Source organism: Aphelocoma coerulescens, chromosome 11 (genome assembly GCF_041296385.1).
Source record: "Aphelocoma coerulescens isolate FSJ_1873_10779 chromosome 11, UR_Acoe_1.0, whole genome shotgun sequence".
Classification (NCBI taxonomy): Eukaryota; Metazoa; Chordata; class Aves; order Passeriformes; family Corvidae; genus Aphelocoma; species Aphelocoma coerulescens.
In genome coordinates this window covers 3,572,628-3,594,621 of record NC_091025.1, presented here as the reverse complement: position 1 = coordinate 3,594,621, position 21,994 = coordinate 3,572,628, and the positions used below count along the sequence as shown (strand labels likewise).

Genomic DNA, 21,994 nt, shown 5'->3' with positions numbered 1-21,994 from the left:
GGAATATCTCGAATTTCCTAAATGCAGAAACCAGTTTGCATTTAGGAAACATGGCTTTTATATCAGCCTTTTATCAGTTTTAACTTCAACATGTGGCTAATAATTTATTACTTGTAGAAGTAAAACCTGGAAATGTGCTGTATTTCTTCCTCTCCTTGACCTTCTAGGTTTTCCTCATTATTTATAGATTACTGCAATGTATTAAAATAATTTTCTGAACCAAAAAAAAAGGGAGAAAATATTTCATGGGGAAAAAGAAAACCAGAAGGGACATGCTGAGTGTAATTTCAGTCAGCAGATGTGCCTAATTGATCAAAATAACTGCAGAACAGTGTTTGGGTGTGTTTGAAATAAAATTGTTGACCAATGCAATGTTTTGAATAGTTCTGCTATAATTAATGCAGTACACTCCGTGAATTCTTTTGCAGTTTGCTCCTAAAATAAAACACTGTTCCCTCAATGAATTTGTGATGTAATAAGCCTGGTAACTTTAGGTTATGAATATTAGCAACTGGATGCAAAGACAGGTGAAAAGCAAATTTCAGAGTTCTGACACCAGGCTGAAATAATAAAATACCAAACCCATGAAATTAAAGGAAGTTAATTACTGAGATAATTATATGTCCGCCTTATATAATGCTTCCCTACCAGAGGACCTGGTGAAAGTCACAGAGAAGAAACAGCTGGAGGAGAGCAGGGAGGTACCAGGGCTGCAGAGAAACCTGGAACAATCTGCAGAACCCCTGAGGAAATGAGAGTTAGGTCAGAGCAAAGGACTCAACCTCTCAGTGGGTTTTCAACATCACAGAAAATTTACATTTAGCCCCTGATCAAAAGCCCCTCTCTGTGTTTTGGGTCCAGGTCAGACCAACTGGAAGGGTCCTGTGTTCTGGTCTCACATGACTCCCACACTCTGGTGTCCACAGCTGGCTTGCAGAGCAGGAGATATTCCTGCCTTCCCCAAAAAGCATCATGGTGGAGGTTTTTTGCAGGTTCCTACAACAATAGGAGCTCTTGCTGTGTCAGAGTAGCAATCCAGAAGCTTAAAAAAAGATGTAATGCATTGCTGAGGGTTGAGCAATGTGGTTCCCCTGGGTAATGGGTGCTGTTCCTCTGCTGTTTCTAGGATATAGACCCAGGGAAAATGCTTTGAAGTAAGAGAAGCCGGGTGCCAGGCAGCTGAACTGCTCTTTTAATTAAATCTGGTTATGAAATGATACGATCTTGGCAACAACAGTATCTGCTAATTGTTGTTGCTTGTTCTGAATTTGTTACTCAGTTGAGTTACACCAGCACTAAATGTTCCTAACATATTTTTCCCTCCCCTGTAACACCATGAATCATGCAGGACTTTTTTCTGTGAGAGCTGGTGCAGTCCAGACCCAGCTATTGGAGGAGATTAGGTTAAAATCAGAAATGTGAGTGGTGGTCCAAATTCTGCTGGAAGTGCAAACACTCACTTCCCTGTCAAGCACTGCTTTGTTTGTTTGAACTCCGTGATTCAGCACATTCTTGGGTTGTGTTTTGGAACTGACACGGGGTTAAACATTTGACTGAGTCAGGTTTGGATTGCTGTCACTGTCCACAGTCCCACCTACATCACAGAACCTGCTGGACATGGAGCTGTTGCCAGCACCTGAGCAGTAAAACCCCCAATATTTCACCAGATACGTACATTTTTAGAACCATGTGGCTGGGCTAATTTTATGTGCAACCGTGTTGAACTAACTCCTGAGCTAATAAGGAAATTGTTAATTGGAAAAAAAATAATCACTTACCCTACCTGATTGTATCTCCAAAGTATGTGTCAGTGGGAGAAGTGCCTTTTAAAAGCTGCAGCAATTCTGCATCAGGATTTGTGTCCCAGTAGCCACCAGTGAGCAGGAACAAGCATCAGATTTGGCACTGCTGGACCAGAGGGGAAGAATCTCCAGAGAAATCCAGGTGGCATCACCATGCACAGGAGCCTGGAGAGGTCTGGTTCATAGCCCAGACCAGGATTTTGTCTGGTTTACCATCTCAGTGGACCTACTGTAGAGAACTGCCAGCAAAAAGTAAGTGCTGGTTGTGAAAAATAAAAAATCAGATGGACCTGTGCATAAACCAGCAGAAATTGCACATTGAATGGGGCAAATGTAAATGCCTGTCATCTGAAGTCAACTTGTTCCTCTTGTGTTGGAACATCCACATGAATAATCCGCTACAGTTCCTCTGGTTTGAATCATAAGGTCAATAGCAAGATAAGCCCAAGAGATTAATTCCAGTCACGTCATCCCGGTTGTGCCAACAACTGTGCTTTTCTCCACTTCAGCTGTGCAGGAGGGAGGGGAATATCTGAGCACCAAGGCTCCCAAATGCCTGCAGGAAGCTGCAGAACTCTGCAGGTGACTGGGTTTAGGTGTCAAGATGGGAGATGGGGCAGTGCCTGGAAGGGTCTGGAGGCTTCCAACAGCACCAGGCTGGGCATGAGTGGTACCTGCCAAAAGCTGGCCCTGGTGAATGGTCACTTCACTGAGCTTTGCCCCATCACAGGGACATGGGAACCTTGGCAAGGTTTAAGAAATGGAGTAATGAAAGCTGAAAAACTGATTAAAAGCTAATTTAGGCCTTGATTAATCTCAGTGCTTAACTGCATGCCTGAAATTCAGAGTCCTGTGGGTATCAAGAGCTCTCTCCCACTGTGGCTGACAGGGGCCCTGAGCACACAGGTGTCCGTGCACCCCTGGCCTTCGTGACCTGTATGGAATTCACTGACCACACTCACACCATCTAAAGGGTCAAATTGCACAAAACCATCCAGACTATCCACACAGGAGTGTTGCTGACCTCTGCAAAACCCTGTTGCTTCCTTCTGGCTATACATGGATATCCCAAAAGGGGCATCTTCCATTCCCATCAGGAAATCACTCCCACTGCCTCTCTGACAATCATTCCCCTCATTCTTTACTCTTTATACCTTTGGATACTTCTGAGCTGTCATCACATTTTCAAGAAGTCTATTTTTTATCTTTCTTCCAGAGAAACCATCACCATTCAACAAAAAATATAACACCAAGGCTTTTTGATATGATCAATAAGCTTGGGCTTCTTTTATTCCTTGTTTTTATTTTAAATAAATATATGAAAAAGAAATTTGAAGACTTTTGCTGTCTAGTAAGATATGTTTACAGTCTGCAGACCACAAATGCATTTCAAGCAAATGCTCTTGCAAACAGTATGTGTTTAATGCAAAGCAGTGCAATTTGTTAGTTACAGATTGATCATCTGGCTACAGGCAAACTTTAAAAGCTGTCACATACAGGGCCTTTATTTTAAGCTTGTTACTGGCTTTAAATACGGAATTCAGATTTGTATCTGTATGCCTGGTGGATGAGCTGTGGATAACCACACCGGTGTGTAGCCCTGAAAGAATGTGTCCTAATGCCTGGGTCAAGATATTAATTGCAAGAGCATTGGAAACTCAAAGGCAAATAAAATAACAAGTGTGTTTGCACCAACAGAAGCCGGCTTGTTTGTTACTCATTCAGCATTAGGTAATCAGCAAGATGCATGAGTGGTAGAGACAAAGTTTATTCTTAGTAGTCATAGAGAAGAATGAGCATTTATCACTGAATAAACTCTTACTTTTTACATTCTCCCAACCTCCAGCTCCATGGGGATTTTTTGGAGCCGGCCACATTGGGTTGACTGCTGCTTATACCTATGCCAGGAGAGAGGATAATGCTGTAACCCGCGTTGTTGCTTTGCTTTGTGTATTTTGCTGATGTTCACACGTGCACCTTTCTGCCGGTGTTTTCGGGAACGCTCCACGCCAGGCTCAGTTCCCTGTGTAGATGTATCTGATGGGGGATGCCAGGCTCAGTTCCCTGCGTAGATGTGTTTGTTGGGGGACACCAGGCTCAGTTCCCTGTGTAGATGTGTTTGTTGGGGGACACCAGGCTCAGTTCCCTGCGTAGATGTGTTTGTTGGGGGACACCAGGCTCAGTTCCCTGCGTAGATGTGTTTGTTGAGGGACACCAGGCTCAGTTCCCTGTGTAGATGTGTTTGTTGGGGGACACCTGGGCTCAGTTCCCTGTGTAGATGTATCTGATGGGGGATGCCAGGCTCAGTTCCCTGTGTGGATGTATTTGATGGGGGATGCCAGGCTCAGTTCCCTGTGTAGATGTGTTTGATGGGGGATGCCAGGCTCAGTTCCCTGTGTAGATGTATCTGATGGGGGGGACACCAGGCTCAGTTCCCTGTGTAGATGTGTTTGATGGGGGATGCCAGGCTCAGTTCCCTGTGTAGATATATTTGATGGGGGACACCAGGCTCAGTTCCCTGTGTAGATGTGTTTGATGGGGGATGCCAGGCTCAGTTCCCTGTGTGGATATATTTGATGGGGGATGCCAGGCTCAGTTCCCTGTGTAGATATATTTGATGGGGGACACCAGGCTCAGTTCCCTGTGTAGATGTATCTGATGGGGGATGCCAGGCTCAGTTCCCTGTGTAGATGTATTTGATGGGGGACACCAGGCTCAGTTCCCTGTGTAGATGTGTTTGATGGGGGACACCAGGCTCAGTTCCCTGTGTAGATGTGTTTGATGGGGGACACCAGGCTCAGTTCCCTGTGTAGATGTATTTGATGGGGGATGCCAGGCTCAGTTCCCTGTGTGGATATATTTGATGGGGGATGCCAGGCTCAGTTCCCTGTGTAGATATATTTGATGGGGGACACCAGGCTCAGTTCCCTGTGTAGATGTGTTTGATGGGGGATGCCAGGCTCAGTTCCCTGTGTGGATATATTTGATGGGGGACACCAGGCTCAGTTCCCTGTGTAGATGTATTTGATGGGGGATGCCAGGCTCAGTTCCCTGTGTAGATGTATTTGATGGGGGATGCCAGGCTCAGTTCCCTGTGTAGATGTATTTGATGGGGGATGCCTGGCCCTCCAGGGTCAGGCTGTCAGTCTCGTTGAAGGTGTCGCTTTCACCGGAGCGATTGGCGTTTCTCGCGCGGTTCAGCCGCGACTGCAGCCGCTCGTGTTCCTTGCGCAGCTCGGAGTAGGAGTGGGAGAAGGTGTGGAATATCGACGTTGCAGGGAAGGACATGATGAGGATACCGCTGAGGATGCTGCTGAGAGCCACCATCTGGCCCGGCACGCTCCGTGGGACCATGTCTCCGTAGCCCACGGTGGTCATGGAGATGATGGCCCACCAGTAGGAGGCGGGAATGCTGGTGAATTCCAGCACCCTGCCGGACTCGTTCTCGGCCAGGTAGACCAGGGGGGAGAACAGGGTGACAGCCACGCACAGGAAGAGCAGCAGCAGCCCGAATTCCCGCGTGCACTTGCGCACGGTGAGGCCCAGGGTCTGCAGGCCCAGGGAGTGCCGGGCAAGGCGCATGACGTACAGGATCCTCAAGGCACGTAAAACCCGTAGCACCAAGCCCACCTTCTCCAGGTACGAGTTGCTGCTCGGCCTGTCCTCCTCCTTGCTGGAGTCGTCCTCAGAGAAGATGAGGGAGGCGTAGTAGGGGGAAATGGCCACAAAGTCAATGATGTTCAGGGGTCCTTTGAAGAACTGACACTTGCTCCTCGCCTGGATGAACCGGAGGCAGAACTCCAGGGAGAACCAAGCCACGCAGATGGTCTCAATGACGAAGATGTAATAGCACCTCTGGGAACACTCACCCTGACATGAAACAGAGAGGGAAATGAATAAAAGAACAGTCTGTGAACCAGCATCCAGAAACACTGAGGGAGAAGCAATAAGGATCTGCCTGAGTCGCTGGTACCAGAGATAAACAAGTTGCAGCTCACAGGTAGTGTGGCAGCTGTCCTTCGGTGCTGTACAGAGAATATTGAGTGCAGGAAATAGCTGAATGAGCAGATCTCTCTACCTGCCTCACTTTACTGTGTTGCTTCTTCCAGCCTACTTTAATGAAACCCATCTCTGTATGAAGCCCTGGCATGCAGGCTGTTAAGTCCTGAGTAATTCCTACTTTCTGCTGCACTTGGGAGTAACAAGTCTTTTTATGTTCTAGAATTGGCCAGCTGAGGTTCCCCCCTCAGGAGTGTGTTTTACCCTGCCTAACCCTCAGAACAATTTAGCTCTGTAGCACCATTTGGGGATTTTTCCTTTCTGCACAGTAAACTGTCAATGCCATATTTTACCCCTAAAATGAAACACTACAAAAGCTAATGAAGGCTTGGCCCTGCCAGAGCTCTGCATGTCGGGTCAGGCTGTGGCTCCATTTGCAGCCAGTGCTGGAGTGCATTGATGTTTGCAGAGCTGCTGAGTGGGCTTAATAAGATTGCCTGCAATCAGCAGTTGTGTTATGTAGTGCTCACTCTTTCTGAGCCCTGAATTATTTGTGCACTGCAGCCTGGACTCTGCACAGACCTGCCTCTGGTCACTCCAGCGATGTGGCCTCTGAATTATTCATTGCTCCCATCAAGATTTATTTTATTTTTTGTTAACTGGGCTGAATTTCCAGTACATCTGTTATTTATTTACCTTTAGACATTTGCAGGTGACATTGCTCTCAGATCATCATGGGGTTTTCCCTAATACCGTCCTTAGAAACTAGAAGAAAAGACATTTTGTTTGCTGGAAGGTTTAACCAATAAGATGTAGGCTGTCTTTTGGGGACTGAGTGTGAAATTTCAAGGTGTAGCAATGTAGAGACTGGTTGGGAGATTTTTAATTCTTGCCACCCTCAGTGACCTCAGTATTCCCTATGGAAATTTATATTTACTTAGAGGAGGCAATTTATGCTGTCAGCATAATGAGAACATGTTCATTGGCTTTACATTGGGAGATGGATTTCATCCCATGAGTTTGCATGTGAATGTTTTATATATTAGGAACATTTGTATATATTATGGAATGCACCTGACTTGATGTATGTAGAATATCCCTCTCTAATGTCAGTCTCTTCAAACATCCTTCATCCTTTTGAACATCCTGTTCAAAAGCAGCAAATGTTGAAATAAGAGGGGGGGGAAAAAGGAAATATTGAGCACCAAAGCTGATTTCTGTTTCTCCCAGTAGTTTTGAGGATTTTTACACCTCAGTGTTTTATGTTGCTCTCAGAACTGTCGTCCAAAGAACAGGCAGAGAACAGTGACTTCAAATCTCTGTTCTCACCAGAATACTGATGCCCCTGTGTCAGTGGGAGATTTCAATATTTTTGCCACCACATTCCCATTAGTTAGTTTCAGTATGGCCCAAATACTCTGCTCCATGACAGGGGTTTTTTGCCTAAATGTCCAATAAAGAAATCTCTGTGCCACAACAACTTCTATTCAATTCCTCTTTCTGAACAAACCAGACACATTTGGGATATTCTTGTGTTCAGCACCTACCAAAACAAACCACAACAAACTCCCTCCCTCCACCTCACATTAACTAGAGCAGAATTCTGAGTTTTTATTTCCAGATTTTTGGGTCAAATTTTCACCGGGGTCTTTCTCCTAAAAGCTCCAAGCTGGTATGGTGCTGACTGTGAGCAAGAGGGGAAGATGAGGTTCTATTTATTTTTATTTTTATTTTTATTTTTATTTTTATTTTTATCTTTATTTTTATCTTTATTTTTATCTTTATTTTTATTTTTCTCTTTATTTTCATTTTCATTTTTATTTTTTTGGGGGTGGTCTTTTTCAGCAAAACCCCCTGACATGTTTTATGCCACCATAGCTTCAATCAGTACTCTACCTGTCACTGACTTTGATGGGAGAACAGCTACGACAGGCCCAGCAGTGAGTATGTAACTCTTTATTCACCTTACAGATTTACTTTTCAACAATGCAAGACTTTATCAGGATTTATGGAACTTCCCTCCAGCAGAAATTCTACAACCTATGATATAAATGTAATAAAATGAGTGCCTGGTATTGATCTTCTGTGTGAAATGAACATTTGGCTCAGCAATGAACGAAACAGTATTTTGTGTGTAAAAAGATGTATACTGAGCCTGATGCCTGAAATACTGAGTGGTTTCATAGACTTATAAACCACCTCAAAGAAGCAAAGGAGTTGTTTCAAGCTCCTCTACCACCAGAGATAGTCAGCAATTCAAGCTTCCTTTTCATTATTCCCCTCTGATGTATGAGAGAGGGGCTTATTTTCCATGTTCTCTTATGTGCTGTTGTGTTTATGGCATTACAGTGAGACTGCTCATGTTAGGATACTTCTGTTAATTTCTCTTTAAATAGGAAAAAAATATAGGTTCATAACAAAATAGAAGAACAACAGTACTGAGCCCAGTTCCCTCAACAGCCTGAGGAAACAGTGGCCCAAGGCAACTCCCCTGGCTTCTGTTTTCCACTCACAGAATCCAAGAATGGTCTGGATAGAAGGGACCTTAAAGACCAGGTTGCTCCAAGCCCTGTCCAGCCTGGCCTTGGATACTTCCAGAGATGGGGCAGCAAAAAAGAAATTGATTCACTAATTGTGAATTCCAGCTAAATGTGCTTGAGATATGTGCCACTCACAAGATAAAAAGAGATAAATTATCTGGCCTCTTAATTTGTCAGGAAACATTAATTTAAGTGTAATGACATCTAGGATAAAAAATAAAATCAGATCCCAGAATTGTGCAGTGCTAACCTAACTTACAACAGGTATAAATCTCATCTAGTGAACATAATATCTTTAAGTGCATCAATAATTTTAGTAATGCCCAGGGAGACTGAATCAGAATTTCCCCTGCAGAATGTATCTCCCATCTATCCATGCTGGTTTCCAGATGCTGCTCACTTTTTTATGTGTTCTAGACAAGAAAAAAAATGTATTATTATTGAATAAATGACAGTACCAAGGAACCACTCTGGTTCCTTCAGGGTCTGCTGTGTGCTGATCATTTGTGTCCCACATTTCTGCACTCTAAGACACTTTACAATCAAAAACTTGTTCTGAATCATTACCTCATCCACCAGTTAGTTTCCTACTGCCAAAGATTTACCCCAATACCTTTTGCAGGGGATATTTACCCTTTATTCCCTCTTAATCTGAAGTACGAGTAAAGAAATCCTGTTATTCCCATTATGTTGGGAGTGCAGTGCTGCAGCTGTGTAAGGATAAAATTGGATCAGTACCAACTTTCTGCCCTTGGTGTGATCGACTCTAAGTGGAAGTTTATTGGCAGCAATCTGAGCCTGTTTTCTGTGGTGTGTAATTTGGGATTTCCCACCACCTATAAACGGGGTGGAGTCTGAGATGTGAAACAAGCAAAACTACAGCACTTCCCGTGGTCTCCTTCCTGTGCTTGCCAGTGAACACTGCTCAGGATGGTGTCAGTGTGGCACAAGTGTTTCTTGTGTCAAATGATCTATTCCCAAGTTAAATAGCAAAAGTTCCTCCAACGCTCGTAGAACACTTTGCTGATAAGCCCAGCTTGATCAGTATCTGGATTATTTCACAATCATGTCATATTTCCAGAGCTTTAGAGTGGAAATCAATGTGTACCTCAGCACAAGGTATCTATGCTGCTCACACAGCACACTTGTGAGAAGGGCATCTCGTGTTATTTATGAACCAAGCTGATAAAAGCCCTTGAACCCAGCTAGAAGTCATGACTGAAGCACTGTGTGCAAACACTGCTATTCCCGGGGCATGTTTATGGGAACCAGCTGGCTCATCATCATAAAACAAATGAGCAATGGACTGAAAGGGTCTGAGCCCTGTTCCCAGCCAGCTCTGCCCGAGATGCAGCAGTGGTTGCTCCCGAGGAAAGGCAGTCCTGGTGCTCAGTCACCCACACCTGATGGAGCCAGAACCAGATAGGGAAGGAGCCCATAGAGCATATGCTCCATTCTACTGGAGTCCTAAAGTCCTAAAAGACACAGGACCTGCACCTCCTTATCCCTCTGCAGTGGAAGGACACTGCCAGAACGTCACCGGTCACACCAGGAGCGTGCCTGGCTCCGTGGCTGATGCAAGGTCACGGTTCACATCTGCTAAATTTATCCTGGCAGGCCCAGGTTTTGTTTGGCATGGCCAAGTTGCCGCTCAGATCCTTGCTGTGATGCACACACTGCTTTGTGGACAGAGGCCAGTGCCCACTGGAGTGGCAGCAGATGGGATCAGCCTGTACTGTGGCTCCCAGCCTGCCTTCTGCCAGCTTGTGCTGTCCAGCACTTATCCCAGCGTGACTGCTCTTCCTGCAGCCTGGCCCTTTGGCCAAAACCAGTCAGCCCTCTAGGTGCAGGATTCAGAAGTGAAACTGGCAGGAATTTCCCTCTCTAAGCCCAAGGTTGCCATTTCCTGGGTCAGGGGCTGTGTTCCAGCCTTTTTCACTTCTCAGAGTTAAATCTGGGCAGTGCATCCTGGTCTTGAACTTCTCCCTGAGCAATTCCCTCTGCAGGGAAAACATGAACTGATGGGATAGTGGGAAAACAAGCTTTGGTTCATGCTCTTGCCTGCCCCCAGATCCAAGGCAGTGGGAATACGGGCGGGCTGCAAGTCTAGAGAGAGGTTAGGCAGGAGCAGAGGCAGAGCAAGACCTCGGTGTAGGGAACTGATGTTCCCAGCTAGCTCCAGGCTGTTCTTATCCCACTGGCAGCAGGAAATGAACAGACACAGGGGAGAAATCCCTTTTGGCTGTGAAGGGATGGCTTGGTTAGGAAATGTGGTGCCAATCCGTGTTCCCTGCATACCTGAGCTGCAGGATCCAGCTGCAGTGCTGCAGGTTCTGCTGAATCACTGCGGCCGCATTGACGCTGCTATTTGAATAATTAAACCACGCTCTGCTGAATCAAATGATGGGTAGGGAGAGCTTGAAAACCCTGTGTTATGGATCACATCAGCACCTGGATTTATGGTTTCAGGTTGATGCAATAAAATCAGGTTACAGGCTGCTGAGAAAGAGACTCTAACCTGATTTAGGGAATGATGAGCTTGTTAAAGCAGTGCTGCATAGTCTGAGAACACAATGAGTTCCCACTTGTCCTACTTGATGGGAGAGAAGCCTGGCCTTAGGAAAACAATTACTACAACATTTGAGGAAACTAAACTAATACTGGTATTGTATTAATGTGGACATTAGAAAGAAGACAGAAAGAAATTATTGCTCTATGTCCAACAAATAATTATCCCCTCTGGGGCAGAAGCGTACCTAAAATAAAATGCTTCAATTAACTTTTAAACTTGGATCCCTAGTCTGCAAACACTGTGGGAGTCAGTCCGAAGAATCTGAATTTGATTTAAAGCAGTTGGTGACTCCAGAGTGTTGGTGTTAGGGGAAAGGTGAGAAAGAATAAACTTTTTCTTGTTTTTCTAGTAAGGAATCTAGCAGACTTAATTGTGTAACTGTGAAGAGTGGTATAATCAAAATAACAAGGAGGTTATCTGGGATGTGGGAGGATAACCTTCAACTGACAGTTTTGCTGCTGGTCAAAGCATTTTGCCTATTACTGTTTCTTTGTTTCTTTTCTCACTGTACTGTAAATTCTTTGGGACAGAAGTTCCTTCTTATTGTAACTGTTTAGTACAGGGAGTACAGAGGGTCCCCAATGTGGTTGAATCTGTTATTAGGGAAAATACTGGTGCTCAGAGGAGGTGCTGACACTGTGGGAAGGAACTTGGAGGATGAATTCGTTTCAAACAGAGTTTTGCAGAGATGGAATGGCTCCATGAAAGGGAACACCCATCTTCCCAAAGAAGGCATTTATTAAACACTCATCTGTGCTGAGCCCCTTGAGGTGAGTCAGGTGAGGAGAGTGAACAGGCTTCGGCCCCTTTGTAATGATTATAACCCTAAAAGCAGCAAGAGGGGAAAGAAATCCTGGTTCCCAGTGAGGGACACGTGTTGGCACAGCTGTTGGTGCACTGCCCAGTGCAGAACAGCTGGAACAGCTGGAACAGCTGGGTGTCCCCCCAGGATGGCGTGCAAAGCTCAGAGCCTGAGCGCTGCTGGAACACAGCCAAAGGGGGATGAGCATAAGGCAAACTAATAATGTCTAACTGTGCTTTCTGAACACTGGACCATGGCTTTGGAAAGCCAGGCAGGATCCTTTCCCTCCCTGGAGGGTCAGGAGTTTGTGCAGACACTTATTTTGTGGGGCAGGGGGGGTGAGCTGGGGCCCAGATGGTCAGCAGTGACCACCCCCGCAGTGGCTGTGGAGAGCAGGGCTTAAGTGATATGAACTTTATCAGTGTTGTACAGAACAGACTCAGTGCTGAGTTATGCAATTCTGGGTGTGGGTGCCTGGGAAATGGTCACTTATCCTGTGGAACTCTGAAATCAGGGTCTTAACATAATGGTGCAATTTGAAGGTCAAAGCTCCTGGTGTTTCTGACCTCAAAAAAAAGGCAGATCCCATAAAGATCCCAATAATTTATAAATAAATATACAGCAAAGTCCCAGGCTTGAACATTCTGATTTCTGTTGTTTAGTGGCTTCTTATTTAATCTTTCTTCAATCATTATTAATTTAGCTAATTCAGTCCATGGAGCACATAAATCAGCTGTGCCGAGTACACCTAGACCAGGAGGTTTTTGGTGCTCCAGTGAAGCACATTTTCCTACACTTCTTGCTGACCAAAATGGTCAGAAGGAATCAAAATTACCCTGGATTCTTGGATAATTTAGGAGAGGGATTGTCAACAGAAAGTGACCTGATAAAAACCCAGAATAAAGTGCTTGAGCAGATGCAATAAAGCCAAAGCTTTATTTTGTTCTAAGTAATTTCAAGTCGTATGTATATAGCAGTGTATTTATAGCTAGGCATGTACACATATGCCTTTATAGTCTTACACTTTAAATGAGCACTGCATTTTCTTTCTCTTCACAGTAAGGCAAATAAATTGGGTTTTTTCCCCTGTAAAGTAAAATTATTCCAGTTTTAAAGAAAACTTGCTTCTTGGCAGTTTCCTCCAGTGTGCAAGCCAAATATTCTTTGGTATCATACAGAAAACTTCAGCAGCATCAAGCATGGAAAAAACTAATCAGGGCCTCCAGAATAGTGGTGTGGAACAAAACAAAATAATTTGGAAGTGGTTCTATGTGTTAAGTACTGGGTTCTCCTCATCTGTTCATGTTTTCTGGGTTCTAGAGTGCAATCAGAGACTAAAAGCTTACTCTTTTAAAGGGAATTTGGTTTTCACATAATCAAATGATCCCAGGAAAAGAAGCTTTAAAAAAATGAGTATTGTGAATTTCAGGATAAAATCTTCACATGAAACAACAGTGGTTGCAGCTCATGTTGGTGATGTTTCATTAGGTCCTATAAAATACCTAAAGCAATATCAAGCTTCTCAAGGTCAGCTAAGAGCAAATACAAAAATTAGTAGTAACAAGGTCAGGGAACGGAAATATCTGGGGGTTTTCTTCCCCCTGACCTTAATTTGCTGCCTTCTCGAAGTAAAGACCTTGCTGTAGCCTTTCTGCTGAGTCATTTCTCTAGAGGATGGCAATTTTAGGGACTCATTAAATGAAATGTCTTGTCCTAAGGAAAGTCCCAAGAGTACTTCAAAGTGTTCTCCCTCTCCAGACTCTTCTGCAGTGGTTTTATTCCATAGTTTTCTGGTGTAATGATGTTTTCTTCCTTTGGGTTGGATGTGCTGAGCCGTGACTGTTTCAGTGACCCCCCCACCCCCAGATCCTGATTGTAGCTCTTGTGTGGGACTGGGACTTTTGGGGGACTTTGGTGGGACTTCTGCCTTGTCTCTAGTGGGATGATCTGAATTCTTTCACTTGAGGGTAATACTGGTGAATTCTGTCACTTCAGCTTTCCTGTCCTGTATGCTTGGTCTCCAGTTCAGATTTGCAGTTCTCTCAAGCTGCCTGGTCAGATCAAAAACAGGTTTCCTCACCTCCAAATATGCCTTTTTTCCTATCTCTACGTGCCTCGATTACTACACGTTGATGATATTAAATCTGCTTCTTAACCAAAGACAGTTTGATCTCCATAAAGAACAGATGCAAATGCCATGGACAAGGATACATTGCCCCTGGAGAATGTGATAATTCTGTTGTTTTATGCCTAAATAACAGAACCTTGTTACTGATGACTCTTCTGTCCTTAGCCTCATAAATGATAAAACCTTTTGTGCATTTATGTCATGGTCAGACTTAAACTTGAGCTCACCAGAGCTGTTCATTTGCTGCTCTACAGTTTTGCTGAACTTTTGGTGCACCCTTCACCTGGGGCTGTTCTCTCTGGGTGGGGATTCACGGCGTGTGCTTATGTGATATAAACTTACAGAATTGTTTGCCCAAATCTCTGTGTTTTCCTTTCCTGAGGAGGTTCCTAAATGCCATTTGACATATTCTGGAGTGGGTTCGTGGTGCCAGGTACAAGAACTCCTTCTTTATTTCGCTTTCAGCTGCATTCCTGACTTTAAGCTCCCCCTCCGCTCCCCTCTGCTGCCCCTGGCTCCTTCCCTCCCCTCTGGTTGCCAGGGTGACTGGGTTTCCCTGATGCAGATGCTCTCTCTTGGCTCCCTGCCATCCCTCTCCCGGAGGCAGACCGGAGTTTTCACTTTCCCTCGCATAGTGAGGATTCCTGGTTGCTCTTCTGCCTGCCCAGGCAGCTTTTCTCCCTTCTGAGCAGACCTGGTTTAGCAGCTGCTAAAAGAACAAGGGATCTGCTGTGCCTGCAGGGTGGGATCAGCAGCCTCTGAGCCAAGTGAGTGAAGTGGAAGTCACCTTGCACTATTTTTCCTATTTTTTTTTTCCTTTCTTTTTTTTACTCTGATCCTTCCTGAGCTGGAGCCCAGCCAGTTTCCACTCTCTTAATGAGGCTGTGACGAGGAGGAACAGGACCCTAGAGTGGTACATGTGCAGCAGAGGTAAAGCCTTTTTTGTCTGTTTTTCAGAATGGATAATATGGATAAATTCAATTTCCAGTGTTGGTGACATTGGAAAATGGATCCTTGAAGTACTTTTAAGGACATTTACCACAGAGGCTTTGCAAGCTTTAACTCAGAATTGAATAAACCTCAGGACAGGACATTTTTGAATTCAGGTGTAGAATTTCAGTTTGTTCAGAAACTTTGTGAAGGAATTTGACTCTTTTCTGTCACTGGGCAAGCAGATATCGAATCATCTTTGTGTTCAGCCCAGAAAGCAAAAATTTCAGATCCTGCATGCCTGTCTCAGGTTCCTGGTAAATGTGGCCCCACCTTGCAGTCACTTTCTGAGGTCAGTGAACAGTTCTGAGTTACAAATCAACGGAGAGTTGCAATTTGCTGAATATGACTCAGCTGCAGCCAAGAAGTCCTCATTTTAGTCAATTAACTTCATGGAGTTATCTGTCCAGCTCTGGTTAAAATGCTCTTTCGAGATCCCAGTGAGAAAATCTTAGTTGTTGCAGGCTAAGAATTTAGGGATGGAAATCTAGGGATGCAGACACTGCTCTTTAGTAGTTCAGATTCTCTGCTTTTCCACAAGGCATGAGTCTTTTGTGTCATATATTCCCCTCTGTTTCCTCTGGGAGAACATCACATAATTCAAAGAATAGGACTTTTAATACTCTGTGCTTCTGGGGCATGATGACAAAGTGCATTAGGCTGGTGCTGTAAGTGTAAACAATGGAATGTTTCCAAATATTTGGACAAATGTGGTCCTTTCCTCAAGCTCATCCTTCATCCTCTCCCCTGCACTTGAAACAATCCATCTTTTGAGATTGTTTTGATGCAGTTTGCTTGTTTTTAAAGTAGTGGTATAAATGCAAATCTCTTAAGAGATAATGTCATCCGTGTTTTATAGGAAATCCAGGAGCAGCAGCTTCACTGCAGCTCCCAGACACACTTATAACCCTCAGCATGCTTTTCTTTCTAACTTAGTTAATTATTTTTAAAACACACAACCTCTTACATCTAGCTGAGCTCTGCTCATGTGCTGGTTCTTTTGCATGGGACTTACTTATCAAAGCTTTTTCTGCAGTGGTTGGGAAATGAAGATAAAAAGCATCGAGTCACTTCCATTAACAAAGTTAGTAGGAAGCACTTGCTGGAGCAGAGTTTGTAATGTTTGTACATCAAGCTGGAAGAAGGATGTTCTATATTTAAAGTGCTTCCTTGGAAGAAGCATTGGAACAGTGTTAACAGCTTTTCCTGTGAACACAGTTTTTCCTTTTTTCAGCCAAAAAGTAATAGCTGAGGAAGGCTGCAAGAGCACCAGGCTTGTTCCTGAAAGGTTAGAGCCTTCCTGAGCAAATGGAAGTTAGTATCCAAGGGGTTAAAATGGAACAGGAATGATCTTAGGTTTCAGCCTTCTGTGCAGTCCTCAGTTTTACTCAGAGACATCAAATACCAGGACACATTTTAACCATGACAAGGCTGCTTCGACCAGGGGCTTGAGCAGTAAAATAGGTACAGATTTTTGTATTGTACACACCAAGCTGTGCTATAAATGTAAAAATGACTTTGTTCATCAATATATGACACTCTGAGGAGTGTCTTGTCTTACAGCAGGGGTTGGGGCAGGGAGTTTATTTCACACAGATTTCCTCAGCACTTTTGGAAGGGCAATTTGCAAATGAAGTGCAGGATTCATTATAGAGATTAGTCAAGGTTATTTGATGAATTTGGATGTTGCCATGTCTGAAATAACTTTGGATTCTTACTTTCCTCTGGTTCATTATTACAAAAATAAATCTTTTAAATGCTGAAATATTTACAGCAATGTTATGGAGAAGATCCTTTATGTGTGATACGGGCTTGATTTATTTGCCCTGAATTAATGTGGATGAGTTCTTTGAGAAGGGTTTAAAGGCAGTTAGCAGTTCAGATAGTGTTTGGTATTGCTCCTACAATATGTACATATATGTGGGGCAAATACAGGATTCTCTTAGCATGGAATTGTGATTTTTGGAGGCACAGCTTTTAAGTATCAGCATGTGCAAAAATACTTTATCTGCCTCTCATCCTCCAATCTTTATGCAACTTCTGAAATGTAACATATAAAAATTAATTAATATTTCTTCCTCTTTAAGCACCTGAATATTTTATCACAAGGGAAGGTACCCAGCTGTTTTAAAAGCAAAGATGTCAGAGGAAAATATTTCTGTAGCTGATGTGTCCAGAGGAGAGACTGCTTGTAACGAGAGAGTGAAGCATCTTGGAAACTCCACAATGTCAGTTTGAGAGTCTCAGTGCTAACAAGTTAATCTTACACTGGCAGCTGCTTCTCAAGAAGGAAAAGCAGTCCTATACTGGAGAGCTGAAATATCTGCTCTGTCCAAAAGCTTTCTTGTATTTTAGCTAAAAATCAGTACAATATTTGTTCCCATTATTCTTAACATGATATCACCTTGAAAATGATAGAACTAATTTAAGCCATTGTGCCATTTTCTGTCACAGACTGTTTCATTAATTCTATGGTTAGACCAGTTAAAAAAGACTGACTTACCCTGTCTTCTTCAGCTCTTAAGTCTGGCATTGTGCTCACACAAAGGCTTACAGCTGTGGTGGCCACAAAGAGGATGGAGAGACAAGCAAAGACTTTGCCTGGCAGTCCTGACTGGGGATTTTCCACCATATCTCTGAGTCTGTTCATGAACTGTCCAAATCTGGTTTTCTCATCCAAGACACACGAGGCTTCCTTGCTCCTCCGGAGCTCCTCTTCCTTGCGTATCTCGGCCAGCTCCTGCAGTTTCTGGAACAGTTTCCGAAAGCAGCAGTTCTCCAGGTTGGATTCCTCAATGCCCCAGTACCTCAGCTCCTCCTGGAAAGACAAGGCACACATGTCTCTCAAGAGCATCAGCTTCCCCGCTGCTAGGAAGCTGACAATCATCCCAAAAGCGTTGGGGTTCCTGTCAAAGAAGAACTCGTGGGTGTCTTCATCGTAATCGTCACACAGCTGGATGATTTCTTCGTAGCTGCTGCAAAGCTTTAGTTTGCTCAGTCTGGTCAGGGGAAACTCATCTAAAGTACTCCAAGGCAGCAGGTACTTGATGCCTCCAACATTGATCATGATCTCTGTCTTTAGATCAACTGCAGACACTTGTTCAGGGTGGTAAATCCTCCTGGCTCTCTGGTAATGGACGCCCTTGACAGAAGGGGTTTCCACGCAGATGGGAAGGAGGTGGCTCAAGGAATTACACGAGTTGTAGCTAATGTTACTATAGTCTTGGTCACTGCCTCTGGAGAGAATAGGCATCTCTAAGAGTTCTCACCGGGACATCCAGAACGGCATCAGAGCAGGGGGATCTGTCAGCCAGAAGATACAGGGAGGAGGAGAAAACATAGCAGAGGTTACTGCAAGAGAAAAGGTGTTTCCAGGCACTTTCCTCAACCACAAAATTAATGAGTGCCTGTTTTGTAAGTACGAGTCACCTCTGTGCTTCTTCCCGAAACCTGCAGTCTGTGAATGAGCTTTGCTTTGCAGCCTCATTGGTTGTCTGGCAACACAGGCACGGAGCAGAGCTACAGCCTCATTCATAATTATCACCGAGCCTCGGATGCCTGCAAATCCAACAGGGAGCACCTCGGGCTCTTCCCCGGGAGGTCTAGGGCATCGTTAGATCGGTATTTTCCGGTCGTTGTCGCTTCGCTTATTTCTATAAACCCTTAACCACGCGCTAACTCAACTAAGCTGCTTAATAGTTATTAGAGATGGAGTGGTCAATTACCTGCCATCAGCTGGATGCAAAGTTCCTAATTGCTTTAACTGGACTGCTCAGATCGTGGTTCCTCTGCCTCTCGCTGCACGCCCGTTCTGCCTCTCGGGGGGATTGCAAGGATTATCTGGGAGAGGTTTACAAAATGCCTTAAGTGGGAAAGTGCTGTCTAAATGATGATTATTGTTACCAACCCGACCTCGCGCCACCGCAAATTGCCGAGAAGTTGGAGGGGAACCTTTGCCCACCGCGGAGAAAACTTTTTTAAGCAGGCAGAAAGTGTTTTATCAGCTGGGAGCGGGGCAGCAGTTGAAGCACTCCCCGCCTCCTTTCAGGGACAAACCCCTGGTTTTGTCCGTAGTCTCTGGAGATTCAAAAGCACTTTTTTTACCCCAAGTCAGCCAAGTGCGAGCACTGCAAGGAAAGTTGCCCGAAGTCACTTACCAGCCGAGCAGGGGCAGCTGCCGGGAGCGACGCTGCCCCGCAGGTGATGCTCACATGCCGCCCGCCGAGCAGGGTCCGGCAGGAGCTCCTGGGGGGGTTCTCCAGTGCTGGTTACATGGGAGATCGCTGGAGCACTCTGGAGCTGGCTCTCTCTTTCCTCTTCCTCCTTCTCTCCTTCTTTCCTGGAAGGGGAAAGCAGCCGTGCGTGTTCATGTAACATATGTTGTGCTAAGGATCCTCGGCGAAGGTGTCCCGAGGGGCAGCTCCTCTCCTGGGCTCCTGGGGCTTCCTGCTGAAAGATGCTGAGGGAGAGCTGGTGGATCCTGCCCTCTCCCTGTCTCTCCTCTCTTTCCCCCGGGACTGTCAATGTGGTCCTGGAAGAGGAGGGGAGAGGGAAGGGGGAAGGGCTTAGAAATAATCTCTCCAGCATCCGTCCGTGTATCCAGCAGGCAGCAGGCAGCAACTGGGGAAGAACATGGAGTACAAGTCCCCGGCTAATGAGGTTTAATAATCAGTAAATTCTGGCAAATCTACTTAATAAAACAATTTCAGTGTCTATTAACTCCTTCCATCATAGTCATGCTACAGTCGCTTGGTCTAGAGAAACCACTTAAATACCTCAGCAGCAGTTTCCATGCCCTGCACCTCTCTTGAAACTGGGATTTGCTCTTTAATATCCCTAGATGGAAAGGGGAGTTTGTAGGGTGCTGTGCCTCAGCATTCCTTTGGCTATTAGGGAGGTGTTCTCCTCCCGTAAACGAAAGGACCTCTGGCTTATAAAGCACAGGTGCTGAGCACTCTCTTCTCCAGATCTGCAGTGCTTTTCCAACAGCCAAGAACTTTTTCCTTTCTTCTTAACAGATGATGGGAAATCAAACCTTATTGTTCTCTCGCTTTGCTCATGCACAGCTGTAAGGGACTGAGCTTGCTGTAATGCTTTTGGGTTCTGCCATTGGGATGACACAGATTTCACACAAATTCTGCTTGCTCGTCCTCGGTCAGAGGGTCCAGGAAAGCTGGGTCAGGTTCTATTGACAAATATTCTCTGTGGGGCTCCCCAGTCAGTACCTTAGCTTGTACCCAGTGTGGCTGAAGGCTCTGAGGGGAATCCTGTTCCCAGAGACCTGTGTGAATCTGTGGGATTTACGTGGGAGTGTGAAGGTCACCAGGAGAAGTGGGATGGGGACAAAGTGCTCCTCACCCCTGTGATGTGTGCAGGGCTTGTGAACCCCTGAGCTGCTGCTCCTCAGCTCTTTACCAGGGCTGAGCAAGGCTATGGCACAGCCTGGGATGGGAAGCCTTTGCTAATTGGACTTTTGGTGCACATCTCTCTTGGCCCACGTGGTGCCCAGAAGATTAACTTCTTATCAGGCTTCACCACTGGGGTTTTCACTCAAGCCCTAATTATGCCATCCACAGAGAAAGACCAGAGAGATGCCTGAAGGCTACAGAGTTCTGGGAGCACAGCTCGGAATCACTTAAATCCTACCACCGTTGTGCAGGATGCAGCTTGCTCTGCCCATCAGTCTTTCCTATGGATTATTTCTGTGAGGAAAAGCAAACCTGTTCTAATTAACTTTGGATGGATTGTTGCACAAAAGGATGAAACCAATTAGCATTTCCTCCTTACCTTGTGAAGCCCTTGTGTGGTGTTGTTAAAGATTATTTTTCTGAAACCAGCTGGCAAGAAGGTGAATAAATCCAAAGCTATGAGTAAATGCTCTGTGCAATTGAGTGATTTAAGTGCTACACGTATTTATCAAGAAATACATGTATTTTAAGGCTTCCATTCCAATAGTGGGTACTCTAATGGTTGCTTTATTGGGATCTGCAGCTGTGTCTGTAGCTAGACCAGGACCTCATTGCTGGCTAGAATCACTCAAATATCTGTCAGACAGAGACAGAGAATGGATAGAAATGGTTCTATTGGAATTTTATTAATGGGAGATGAAGGCACACAAAAGAGAAATACCTAATTTGGTGTCTGAGGAAGTCAGGCCCTGAGCCCAGCCCTGAAGGACTCAAACATGCTCCTCACCCCAAAGCTGTCCTTCTGGCCTGGCCAGGCTCTGCTTCTGCTCTCCTGGACCCTGCTGCCACATCTGTGGGAGATCCTGCTCAGCACTGATATCTGTCCCCCAGTGGGAAAGGCAAATTCCTGGCTCAGTTCTAACATCTGCTGATGTGGTTTTTTCACTTTTTTTTTGGCAATTTTCATAACTACTGCTGTAGATTTCCTGTTAAATTCTCTTTGCCCTTTTCCATATGAAGTTCATAATCCTTAATTTTTTTCTCTGTTCCCTGTTTGCCTTACAATTTGGAATTGCTCTCTCCTTGCTCTTTAGCCATCTGGTTATATCAACTCCTTGCACACCCTTTGTGCCTTAAATGCAGTTTCCATATGCTTCACTGGTTTGCTGGCATGATGACATTCCTGTCTCTCCTTGTTTTTTCCCTCCTTTGCTAGTTCTGCCATTCTCCTGTGATTTGGTTTGGTCCTTCCTCTCTCACCCTGTTGTACAACAAGGACAAGGTGCTGCTGCTGAGCAAGCAGCAGAAGGAGGTGCTTGCCCAGCTGGCTGGAAGCCTCGTGGCTGTGATGGTGCAGCTCAAATCCTGTCCCTGTGACACGCACAGGAGAAGCTGGCAGAGTTATCCTTTGAAGTGAGCATGTTTTCCCTACAGAGCTCAGTAATGAAAGCATTCCCAGGACTTTTATTCAGGGATTGATAAGCGTTCATGCTGTAGGGGATGGGAAAGCTGGTGGTGTTCACTGTCGCTTGCTGACCTGTGATTTCATCTCTCCGATTTTGTTCTCTGCAGTTATGCCAGAATCCTGTATAAAGAGCAGATACATACACAATACAGAGATACTTTTCTTGTTTTTCCACAGAGCACATAATAAAACTGTAGAATGCATGGACATGTGCTCTTGAGGTGGCCAAAAATGTAAAGTATTTAGAAAAGAACAGAGAAATTTATGCAGCAAAGGTTCCCCAGGAAG

General features: G+C 44.9%; 1 protein-coding gene and 1 long non-coding RNA gene across 5 annotated transcripts in view; one reads left to right on the top strand and one right to left on the bottom strand.

The window, feature by feature from the left end:
* Positions 1-3,089: 3,089 nt before the first annotated feature.
* On the bottom strand, positions 3,090-21,162 carry KCNG4 (potassium voltage-gated channel modifier subfamily G member 4). 4 transcript variants are annotated; one of them, XM_069026891.1, is made up of 4 exons: positions 18,991-21,162; positions 18,559-18,673; positions 17,337-18,391; positions 3,090-5,672 (listed from the first exon to the last, which is right to left on the bottom strand). In XM_069026891.1, the coding sequence occupies exons 3-4, from the start codon at positions 18,084-18,086 to the stop codon at positions 4,887-4,889; spliced, it is 1,536 nt and encodes a 511-aa protein (XP_068882992.1). In that variant the 5' UTR covers positions 18,087-18,391; positions 18,559-18,673; positions 18,991-21,162; the 3' UTR covers positions 3,090-4,886. The 4 variants fall into 4 exon arrangements, with proteins under 4 accessions (XP_068882992.1, XP_068882991.1, XP_068882994.1 ...); XM_069026890.1 differs by having other exon boundaries at positions 17,337-18,136; XM_069026893.1 differs by lacking the exon at positions 18,559-18,673 and having other exon boundaries at positions 17,337-18,136.
* Positions 14,568-21,994, top strand: part of LOC138116989 (uncharacterized) — a 52,090-nt gene continuing 44,663 nt past the window's right edge. The window contains exon 1 of the long non-coding RNA XR_011154435.1: positions 14,568-14,773. This is a non-coding gene — a long non-coding RNA (uncharacterized lncRNA). The remainder of the gene's footprint in view (positions 14,774-21,994) is intronic.

What these genes read in the sequence shown, in the direction of transcription:
- KCNG4 (XM_069026891.1), bottom strand. Translation starts at nt 18,086, where the DNA reads ATGCCTATTCTCTCCAGAGGCAGTGACCAAGACTATAGTAACATTAGC. An exon ending in TAAGAGCTGAAGAAGACAGG is followed by an intron (nt 5,673 to 17,336) that starts GTAAGTCAGTCT and finishes GTTTCATGTCAG; the next exon opens with GGTGAGTGTTCCCAGAGGTG.